This window comes from Mytilus trossulus, chromosome 10 (assembly GCF_036588685.1).
Source record: "Mytilus trossulus isolate FHL-02 chromosome 10, PNRI_Mtr1.1.1.hap1, whole genome shotgun sequence".
Taxonomy (NCBI): domain Eukaryota; kingdom Metazoa; phylum Mollusca; class Bivalvia; order Mytilida; family Mytilidae; genus Mytilus; species Mytilus trossulus.
The window spans coordinates 37701699-37714271 of NC_086382.1; the positions used below are offsets into that span (position 1 = coordinate 37701699).

The 12573-nt window shown below is 32.0% G+C and overlaps 1 protein-coding gene across 1 annotated transcript; it reads right to left on the minus strand.

Moving 5' to 3' along the window:
* Window positions 1-6741: 6741 nt before the first annotated feature.
* LOC134687874 (location of vulva defective 1-like) lies at window positions 6742-9706 on the minus strand. Its single transcript, XM_063548333.1, has 3 exons — window positions 9688-9706; window positions 7779-8132; window positions 6742-7571 (listed from the first exon to the last, which is right to left on the minus strand). The coding sequence occupies exons 1-3, from the start codon at window positions 9704-9706 to the stop codon at window positions 6742-6744; spliced, it is 1203 nt and encodes a 400-aa protein (XP_063404403.1).
* Between the last annotated feature and the right edge of the window lie 2867 nt (window positions 9707-12573).

Here is a 12573-nt window from a genome sequence, read left to right on the forward strand (position 1 = left end):
CTTATTGTTGTGAACCATAGATAAGTGATCAAATGCCCATCATAGGTATAAAGATAATTGTAAGATGTATGTGTATCTCCTTTAAGCTGAATCAGAATTAACCCAATACATATGGGAAGGGGGAGGGGGTCAAGAACTATATAAATATAAATAAAATTGGCGCTCTCACATAAGCATATTTGCACATTTGCATCAAATCAAAAGACATTTAGATCCAACTTTTAGTCACTCACCGAAAATACAATAGTAATCCATCTTCATGTAATTTGTTCTCGCCAGATACACAGTTTGATTACAGGTTGTAGGTACCCATGTCACTTGCCGTATACACTCTTCTTTTCCGTTACACTGTTGATAGTAGTTTCTATATAAGGAATTGTCAAGGGGAATAGAACAATCGACTTGGTCGAAATGACAGCATGTGTCTTTTGTTGCTTCAACATTCGATATGGTAATTTCAAAAGGACATGATGTACTTATTTTTTTGGCCAATGCGTGCAGACCAACAACAGCCATTTTCTCTCCTGTTGCACACGATGGTTGAAGAAAATTGTCCAGTCCAATGCTGCCATAACAAACAGTATAGGATTGAAGTTGCAGTGTCATGATTTCTAAATAAAAAAAACACCTACATCATCAATATAGCTACTTATTTGTACTTCAATCAATTTTATAGTAATTTCAATTGTGATGATGAACTATTTTTAACTTTGAGAACCCGCCATCATCAACGGCTCGATTCGGGTTTACTACATTTGAAAATGCCTGTATCAAGTCAGGAATATGACAGTTCTTGTCCATTCGTTTTTTATGTGTATTGTCATTTGATTTTGCCATGTGAATACGGACTTTCCGATTAGATTTTCCTCTGAGTTCAGTATTTTTGTGATTTTACTTTTTATCATCTAGAAATCGAAGTTGTGTTAATACACATATTAAATTTGGCAAATTATATAAAGTAGTTTACCATTGTTTTCAATAATTTGAGGACACAAATCAATGTGTTAATAAGAAACAGTAACAGTCCAAAATGATTGAGATCCTCTTTGCTTTAGAATGGTTTGTGTATTTTAGCTTATTTTTTAAACATTAAATTAGTGTTGCGAATAAATTCCATTGATAAGACTCTCTAAATTCAGAAGTAGAAATTTCTAGCATGACTAATTTACTCGTATTGAGTTTTGTATTCCTTAAAAATGGTATCATATCTGTTCATCCCATTTGACTATCAAAATGTAATTTCATTAACGGTGAGTGTGCGTGTTAGATTTAAAAGTTTTGTATAAGAATCATCTTAAAGGGGCACTAGCTGTCAAATTCATGTTCACCGATTGGACTCAAATTTGAAATTTTGATTTATAGCAATGTAAAACATTGATCCAATTTATAAAAAGTCTAAAATAAACAATCAACCGGGCATCGAGTCGAGAATATGAAGTTTCGTTTCGTGTGCAATTTAGTATAGACACTATCTAATTAACTATCGAGTTGGCCTCCGAATACTTCCGATGACCATATAAGTAATATAAACATAAATAAAGATATAGATAGATAAAGCGAACTCGTGCTTTTGTATTTTACTAGGTCTGTTTAATTTCATATTATAGATTAAAAATATATGTTTATATGTTTTTACCTATATAAGAATGATTATTTTGTGGATCGAATTAGTCAATTAAATGATTTACATTTGTTTCAGGTTCATTACTGACCCTTTTTTTCTTTAAATCACTTTACACACATAATTCACGTGTTACTCATCTCTAGCTAACGGTTTAAATTGCAGTTCACATGAATACGGATTTAATGAAGTCGAATTATTCACTTGCAAGGGGATAATACAGTATCAATGTTTCTTTGCTTTTTTTTTTACAAAATTGATCCATACAGGCTGCTGACAGCGCATTATTATTTCTCTATTTCACTTTTATAAATGTTTAAATAAAAATATATCATCTTTAAGAGTTTTACATGTTTCGTAGCTAGTGCCCATTTAAGTTTCTGGATCCAGATTCACGTCACATTAACCTTTCAAAGTCTATTTCGGATGCTCACCAAAATTTGTCAATGTAACGGAATTGTCTGTGATGTGTGTTTACACAGTTCCAAATCCAAAGTATTGCCACATTAACCTAATATGTCGATTTGGTTAATTAACCAAATATTGTCAATGCAAACAGAACTATAAACAAGAGTCATACAATCGTGAGGTTCTCGTGTTTTGTTGATTGAAAACCTTTTATTTTTCAGTTTTTATGGAATTTTTGGATTTTCCCTCGAACTCGATTTTTTTTTGTTATAGAGTTATCAAAGGTACCAGGATATGCTATTTATCTATCGTGATTTACTTCCAAGAAAATTGCTGCTCACAAGGAAGATGTGAAACGTGATTTTTAGTGGTGAAGTTGAAATTATTCCCTCGAATTTTTTACAAACCCATCCCGACTTCGTAGACCTTAATGAAAGATTTATGTTTACAGATGTCGACGGATATGTTCCCATTTTTATATCCACAATGCGGTCTTTTTTTTATCCAAATGTGACCTACTGAATAAGACTAATGCCAGGTTTTAATATAAGCAACATCACGGTTGCAATAGTTTGAGCAGAGTCTGCTTCCAATTTCGGGGCACATGAGGTCATCCATGGGTTCGTTTTGCTCAGTTTCTAGTGTTATATGTTATGCTTTGTATACTGTTGTTTATCTTTTGTTCTTTTTCGTCTTTTGCCATGAAGTTGTTAGGTTTTTTTTTACTTTTTGCTTGTTCCTTTGGTATTTTTTTTTCTCTCTTTTTTTTATTAAGTCACGATTCTTTTATTTGTTTTATTTGTTTAACTCGGACTTTGCATTAAAATTCAGCAAATGAAGAAATGAGAAAACTTTAATCTTTTTTTTTTTTTGCACATGTGTTCAATGATTCCTTTACATACCTTTGAATAAGAGAAAATAACATCCATAAACTGCAACAAAAAGTCTATCCATTTCTTTCAACGCATAGATAAAAATTATACACAAACATAAACAAATGATTAACATAAATCTGTATTTTGATAATTATCAAATGAAGATGAAGATTTGAAAAGATTTTATAAGTAATAACAGTATATCTGATGCGTTGAACTACTTCAGAAATTTAAATGTAATTGTTTTTGTTTGAAAATTTAAACGTTATCCTACTATTCATGTGTATTCTAAAAGCAACATATGTAAATATCCCCTGTCTTTATCATGAATTCAATAGAAATCCAGATAACAATCTTATTCTAAAATAGTGTTTTGACGAAAACAATTGAAAATATATAAGATGCAAATAACTAAAAAGTTCAATAATTGATATAACTCACCACGGATGCTATCTATTTCTAAAATACTTATTTCAAAACATGAACGTTGAAAATAGCAAGAAAAAATGTTTCGTCTTACTATTTGCAAAGCATTGTCTCAATTATATTTATATTTCATGTTCTATCTATCTTTAACCAATAATGACTGACATATTATGTTTTGAAAATTGAAAATATTCGTCTTTTATTAAATATGCTATATCCATTGAGGTTCTGAAGATGACAGAATATCAATGTTGATTTAAATGTAAAAACCCGTTTGTTTCTAAATATGGCAATTGTATATTGTAGTTGGACATCCATGGCATAAACTCATTTCGTGATATCACCAATGCATCACTTCCGCCATGTTTTGCAAAGCTCATATATCTAACATTGGCCATGTTGAATTTCCAGTTTGAATTTGGATAAAACTTTAATTCTAGGCATCCTGATTTTTAAGGATTGACCGTAACCAAAAATAAACAATAAGATTTCTTCCCGACTTTCCGAATGCGCATTTCGACAGTCAATGTTTCTTCAGTGATGATCAAAGACAAAAAAATAAAAATGCAAATCTCATTAAAAAATAATTGACCAATCTTAATTTATTTATATATATCGTACGTTTCAAGAAACGTTATTATATCGAATGTCTGAAGATTCAAAATGAATTACTGATTAAATCTTTTAAATCTTTAAAACAATTTTTTATCTTAATAAACTTAGTTGTTAATGTCAGAAGAAACAGAACTAGTTTAAAAAAAAGAAGCTTGGTTTTGTTTTTCACTCCAGTTCACTGCCCTTCATTGTCCTTGAATATTTGTTGTATTGCTTCCTTTTCTTCTTATTGTTTGTATCTGTATCAACGACTTGCTTATTGATGTTGTTGCTAGAAATTTTTCAGCATCATCTAATCAGGACTCTCTCTCTGAATTTTCAATGTTCTTTATATAGTTCTCTATGTATAAAAGTTGTTTTGGAGTCTAATAAGCAATGCATTTAAGGCAGAATATGAAGTGGTTACGTCTATTTTTAATGTCTAAATTGTTGTCATTTGGTGTATTGTACAATCGTCATCATTGGTTCTTGAAGAAAACTACAAAATGAAAAATATAAAACGTTAGTTTTCTGATTCGATCTTAATTATGGCAGCATAAGAAAGGAGTAATAAGGGATATTTCAAGATGATTTAAATATTTTACAATAAAGTATAATTAAAACTTAATATAAATGACATTCTACTCAAATGAAAAGACGGCCGATTGTCTAACTCATTATTATTCAATAGAAAATAACTTGTTTAATCTTTTCTTCACATGTCTAATTATTGATTCGAAGAGTAATTTGGTAACTTAGAGGTGACCGTTACGTCAAAAACCGAAAAAGTCATATTCAGATTATTGTAAGACTTTTTCTATATGGTGATGAATTGGTGTTAAAGTGTCGTGTAGCAAATGTCGCACGCATAACGGGCCAAAAAAATGTTAATATTATACAAGTATGAACCCTCTTGTTTACCAAACCAAAATGCTGAGAAGGATTTTTAACATGCTAGAAAACAAGGTTAAGGTCGGCAGGGAAACATACTACCATAACTAGACACATAATTTTGACTCAGAGCCCACCTGTTTTGGCAAGACGCATTGAGTCTTGTAAACGAATTGCACGTCTGATGTAAATACAAAATTTCAATCCTGGTATCTATGATGAGTTTATTTAATACAAGCTTAGTCACTGAAATTAATGAGTTTCGAATAAAGAGTGATGAAAAAGAAACAGTGTTTTGAATGGAATTAATTATTTCAAACAAGGCTAACTAAATGTTGCATTATTTTGAACGTACGCGAATATAGTTTCGTTATTGTTTGGTATCTTTATCTTCCTATATCATGTTCTTATTGTTGAGTTTTCATGACTAGACAACAAAATGACCGTCTGGTTTGAATTTTCTTTTTTGCCAAGGTGTTATATATTGTTTTTGGTGTTTTTTGTTCTGATGATTTTTCTATAGTCTCTTGTTATCTTCTATTTCTTTCACATGGTGTTTTCATACCTACCTTACAACACATTCCTTTCCTTTTATATCTATAGAGCATAAACACCATAACCAAGATACATATTACAATTACTGCAACGAATAATCCAATGATCAAAGCTAAAATAAAAACAGAAGCGTTCAAAAAAAAAATTATAAAATTAAACCTTTCTTGAAAACTACCACAAGTACAATATTTTGACCATACGAGTTCTTCTGTCATAAAAAAAGTAAAGCTTACCTTTGTTTGCAAAGTTTCTTGATAATAGAAATTTTACGATATCGCATATTATTATTAGAAAATTTTGTTTGTAAATAGATATAGTCTCGAGAACATAACTATCCACCAGGTGCCATTGCTTTCAGAAGTGCAAGTACTCTCAGATCGGTACCTTTTCTTGTTGGTTCTGTGCTCCGTAAAAAGTTATTGAGTAAAACCATTTCAAATTTTAATTTTTTTCTTCTGTTGTGATGTTACACCAATGTTGTATACGGTTAAGGAGGGTTGAACAATATGTTTAAAATAGTTGTAAAAGTTTCCAGGATTTTAATTTATTACACCAGACGCGCGTTTCGTCTACATAAGACTCATCAGTGACGCTCATATCAAAGCAGTTAAAAAGCCAAACAGTACAAAGTTGTAGAGCATTGAGTACCCGAAATTACAAAAATGTTGTACCAAATACGGCTAATGTAATTTACTCCTGGGATAAGAAACTCCTTAGTTTTTCGAATAATTCAAAGTTTTGTAAACAGGAAATTTATAATCATGACCATATAATTGATATGTATGTCAACATCGAAGAGCTGACTACTGTGCTGGTAATACCCTCAAAGACGAAACGTCCACCAGCAGTGGCATTGACCCAGTCATGCTAGTGGTGTAAAATAGTTAACAAAGATACCAGGATTTTAATTAAATACGCCAAATGCACGTTTCGTCTACATCTAACTCACTTTATCATGTCCCAAGTCAAGAGCCTGTAATTTTATTGGTTGTTGATGACAGATGTCGGTCATATTTGTTATCGTAAATTATTTTAGTAAATTATTTTATTATAAATAAGGTCACGTTTGTCTTGCAAGGTTTTTTTCAATGCTAATTATGTGATATGTGTTTCGCTCATTGTTGAAGATCAATAGTTCCTTAAATCCGCACCATTAAGATTTTTGTGGGTAATTATTTTCATTTGCAAGCATACCACTCCACCTTTTTTTTAAAATAAACAACTAGTCAAACAACATAGAATTGTCACAAGTATCATGTCTTAAAAACGATCTCCAAGTAAAAGAATTCGGAATATAAAGACTGTTTTCAAAGATAACACTGAAAGAAAAATATAAAAAAAAAACACTATCAATTTTAACGTTCAACATGATTACTTACGACGGATTGTATTTGGTGAAGATCTGTCAACTGAAACTGATGCATTTGTGAATGTTGTTTGCTCAATTTCAGTTAAAGGCGTCTTTTGAGAATTATTGCTGTCTGGTGATATTGGAGTAAAAGATCTTGTTACAGTTAAGTTTTGCAGTGTTGATGTCCACCCAAGAGTAACATAGACTGATTCTGTTGGTGTATAATTCAAAACATCTTTAGTTGTTTGGGAATTGTTTATTTCTGTTGAATATGAAATCCCATCTGTTGACCTGTTTGTTGTTTTGCCACCTGGTATTGTGATTTCATTATTTGTTTTTGAATATAAATCTGTTATTGTTTTTTCAGTTGCGTTTACGTCATTTCTTGTTGTTAATGTTACTTCATTTTCCCTAGTAATTGGAAGGTCTCTACTGGTAACAACATTATGTGATATATCGCTAGTCGTATGTGAATCTTTAATGACACTATATGTTCCAAAATCAGTTGGAATTATCATTGTTTCTACATTAGTGCTTTGCATAGACAGAATCGGAGCTTCTGAACTAATGTCAGATTTTGTAGAAGTGAAAGGTTGTGTTGTTGTGCTTTCTGTTGTGACAACTTTTGGAGTTGTCATGATGGTCATTGTTTCTTTTTTTGTACTAAGCATAGGTGGATTTGAAACTTCCGAACCAATGTATGGGTCTGTAGAGGTGACAGTTGGCAATGTTTTCATTTTTGTTGTGACATCGGTTCTTGAACAATCAGACAAACTAGTAGAAGGTATAGAAGGTGACGCCAGGGCTGTACTGCCACAGGACAATGTTAATTCTGCCCCAGACGAGGTTCCTGAAGAGAACAAAATAATGATTTCAAATTTACCTCAAGAAAAGTAAATTAATTAGCAGTAAATAATGTATGAATTTGGCATGTAATACGAACAAATGTTGGTATTCCAGTTCAGATTGTAAATGAATATCTTATGTTTTTGAAATAAGTGAAAAATCTTGGTATCAAATCCTAATGCATTCAGACTTCAGTCTATGAGCAAATTACCTTGAAGTAAGAGAAAGTAGTATCCATTTGCCAAGCCTAAGTTATCAACGATCTGTATCTGTATGAAATGAGAGGTACTGACATAGAGTGGTGTTGGTAGGTAATCATTATTGTCGTTACAATCAAAAATGATTACTGTGCTGCCATCTGTTATTGTTATATGTTGCTTACAAGTTGTACTGGTACCTAATCGCAGGTCTATTGCTGTTAACATTATCCTAGAATCACATGAAGTTTCAACTGAGCATGTGCAGGTAGAAGATCCTGTTAGAGGGGATGATGGGTATCCAGGGTTCCAGAGAAAAACTTTTGTGTTTGTAGTGTACAAACTAGAACAAGGGTCCAGACCTTGATCTAAAAAGAAAAGACAATGTAGTCCAACAAATGTTTGAAACAGTCAGATAAAAGTACTTATAATAGCAAATTTACCTGACGATATCGGGATATAGGTATTTAGTCGGATCTTAACACGTACTTGTGATTTGTTTGAAACCGGTTTTGATTAAAAAAAAAAAAAAAAAAAAAACAAACAAACAAAAAAACGAAGAAATGTAGAAATGTTCAGGACTAAATTAAATCTGTATTTGGGTAAGATGATGCAAGCATACGATTTGTATTGCGTTTTATAATTTGAGAAGGGAATAATATTTAACTTCTTTATTAAAATATTGTGTATAAACGTTAATTATGAGCTATGAAAGTCAAGTGGCTCGAGCATTTTTCTGAGGTAATTTAAGGTTTATGTACCCTTCTGTAGCCATTTTTGTACGAATTTTTCAAACCTCAATTGTATCAAAACTACAGATATAATGAATAATAGAGATAGGCCTTTTAGTACATATTCCAAGGGGAAACTTGATGCAAAGCATTATTTTTTACTGTTTCATTGCATTAGATAGAAAAAGAGGACTTTGTGGCAAATAAATCAAGATTTTTATAGAAAATCCACAGCCTTTAATACAGAGATTCTTGTAATAAAATTTGAAACATAAATTACTCACTTGATTTTCTATGATGTGCTAATGTTTATTTTTTACAAAAAGTTCTAAGCAACCTGTAAATTCCAAAACACCTCGTGCTGAGTCACTAAAGTCGAGCGCACCCTAAAAGGTGTACTTGATTTTGGCCATATTTATATATGTTTTAACCAATAACTACATTTATAAACTTGTTTTAAGGAAATCAATGCTAGCACTGCACGCAGTAATCCTATACCTATCAGTCATCAAATTGCCAAATATGAGAGTACAAGGATAAAGGCTGTGTATTTTCTATTAAAATAATAATTTATTTGCCACAAAGTCCTCTTTTTCTATTAAATACAATGGAACAGTAAAAAATAATGCTTTGCATCAAGTTTCCCCTTGGAATATGTACACAATGGCCTATCTCTATTATTCATTATATCTGTAGTTTTGATACAATTGAAGTTTAAAAAGTTCGTACAAAAATGGCTACAGAAGGGTACAAAAACCTTAAAAAAATTGCAAAGAAATATTTTGAACTGTGGTTTAGCTTTCAATAGTTTTCACAATCTATAGATTAAAAACTTTTGTTTAGATTTATAATTTAGAATCATCATTGAAGGTGGAGCACGAATGCACAGTAAATTAATTATATTGATGTGCCATTTGTATGCAAAAGTGACATTCCTTTGTAGTATGTGCCGATTCGAAAAAGTTATGCTAGTATTGTCTCCCTTTAACAGATTCATTATTTTATAATTAAGTTTAGGTTTCAAATATATTTCTGAATAATTACAAAATGTATCAATTCAATATATTTCTGAATAATTACAAAATGTATCAATTCAATATATTTCAGTTTATGTTATTGGTGTATCAAAAACACTGGTGTATATGTACGAATATATTTTCATAAATTTGAAATGTTAAAGATGATAACATACCATATAAAGAATCGTTCATAATTTTTTAAGAAGACTATAAATGTAAATCGAATTACTTATCTCCTCTTCAAGATAGATTGATTTGGAAAAAGACCAGAGCTATCTAATAATAATCACAGATAAGGACTAGCAAGCAATTTTTAATTGAAGCTTATTTAACGTGTTTTGCAGGATCTCGATATTGACGACTTCAAGTCTAAACCTCCTGATTGCACTTGTTCTAGTTCCCAATTCACATATAATCCTGCTGGCCACGTTATTACCGGTGACCTTAACATTGTTAATAACACTTCTCTACGAAACGTGTTATCAAAAGGTCCGAAATATCGTGAGCCTAAATCCATCAATTGGAAATACAATTTTAAAATTTTGATGGATTCAGTCGAGGATTATGCCAAGCAATGGGCTAAGCGCGAGAAGGAAGACGTAGACACTCTATCCGAATGGATTAAGGCAGTGAGGTCGTTAATACAAATCAGAATTAAGAAACTGAATGGGTCCATCAATGCCCATGCTACGTCAATCTTCAAAGATCCAAATGTTGCTAAACACCTATCTGACCTCCATAATAAATATGTTGTTGTCCCCGCAGACAAAGCCCCAAATAACATCGTTTTTGTCTGTAAAAGTCATTACATTAATTGCTTGATAAACGAATGAGGTATAGACAATTCACTTGAAAACCCAACATATACCCTCACGACACTTACCAAAGAGGAAATCCTGGATAATCATAGGTCTGTTCTTTGTTCCTTTGGTATTTCAACCAAAGATGAAGAACTGGATCTTCCATCACTGTATTGGATACCTAAACTACATAAGTGTCCTTACAAACAACGGTATATTGCTGGGTCTTCCAAGTGCTCCACGAAACCCCTTTCTAAATTATTAACATACATTTTATCAGCAATCAAAGACGGGCTTCAAAGTTATTGTGAAACTGCCTATTCTAGAGGTGGCGTGAATCAGATGTGGATACTTAAAAATTCCAAAGATCTTTTAGAGTACATACAATCTAAATCTCTTTCATCTTGTAACAGTATTAAAACATTTGACTTTTCTACTCTTTACACAAGTATTCCACATTCCAAACTAAAAGACAAATTAAAAGGGTTGGTATTACTTTGCTTCATAAAAAAGAATGGCCAACGTAGATACAAGTATCTTGTCTTAGGGAGGGATAAATCCTACTTTGTAAAGAATCATTCTGATTCAAACAAAAAATTCTCTGAAACCGATATTATCAAGATGCTTGATTTCTTGATTGACAACATATTTGTTACGTTCGGAGGACGTGTTTTTCAACAGACTGTCGGCATCCCAATGGGAACAAACTGTGCCCCTCTACTTGCTGACTTGTTTCTTTATTATTATGGCTGACTTCATGCAGGAACTTCTTAGGAAGAAAGATAAGAAGTTAGCAATATCCTTTAACTCTACTTTCCGCTATATAGATGACGTTCTTTCACTAAACAATTCAAATTCTGGTGACTATGTGGATCGCATCTATCCCATCGAATTGGAAATAAAGGATACTACAGATACAGTTAAGTCGGCTTCATATCTTGACTTACATCTAGAAATTGACAATGAGGGTCGGTTGAAGACAAAACTTTACGACAAAAGAGATGATTTCAGCTTTCCAATTGTGAACTTTCCATTTCTAAGTAGCAACATTCCAGCAGCACCTGCATACGGGGTATATATCTCCCAATTGATACGATATTCCCGTGCTTGCATTTTCTATCATGATTTTCTTGATATAGGGTTACTGCTCACAAGGAAGCTTTTAAACCAAGAGTTCCAAATGGTGAAGTTGAAATCATCCCTTCGTAAATTTTACGGACGCCATCACGAGTTGGTTCACCGTTATGGAATAACCGTTTCACAAATGATATCGGATATGTTCCTTACGTCGTAACTACAATCCCCTTCCCTTTCATGAATTTGACCTACCTAATTAGACTATTTACCGGATTTGTAATCACATAAGCAACACGACGGGTGCCGCATGTGGAGCAGGATCTGCTTACCCTTTCGGAGCACCTGAGATCACCCCTAGTTTTTGGTGGGGTTCGTGTTGTTTATTCTTTAGTTTTCTATGTTGTGTCATGTGTACTATTGTTTTTCTGTTTGTCTTTTTCATTTTTAGCCATGGCGTTGTCAGTTTGTTTTAGATTTACGAGTTTGACTGTCCCTTTGGTATCTTTCGTCCCTCTTTTATTTAACATTATAACAATTTTCAACTATAAGCGAATGTTACTTTATACAAATATAAGAACTTCGTTAGCTAAATCTACAATTTTTTTTTAGATATAATGAGGGTTTTTTTACAATAGATTAATATGCTGCATATAACATGCAATGCCGATAACAGATTATGAATTGAAAACACCAATATCAGATTTTGACTCGCATCTTGTTCGTTGAATTTTTTAATTGTATTTTGTGTGATATTCAGCAACCATAGAAGACGTCGATAAAATGTGAATAGAGGTAAAATGTCACAAAAAAATATTTAAAAGTAAAATCCTTGTCCACTTTAGGTGTTGTTATTTTTGTTTTCAAAAGTGTGTCGATGTCTGGAATAATGGTATAATATTTCCACCTTGAGTATTAGACTTCGTTTACTGTTTAAAATAGATATTATTATGAGTTTATAAATATTATGATTATTCATCTTCAAAGTTGGCTTTATTTGACTGTGTGGCCTGATAATATGATTACATGATTGGGTGGGAAATCACTGGAACAATCGTTCATACCGTTGGAATGATTAAATCTTTCTAATTGACTTACATAATAATTCTAGAATTGTCATAATAGAGGTTTCACGATTTGCTACGGTACCAACCGTAGTACGAACTGGAAGCCATCATTGAAGCT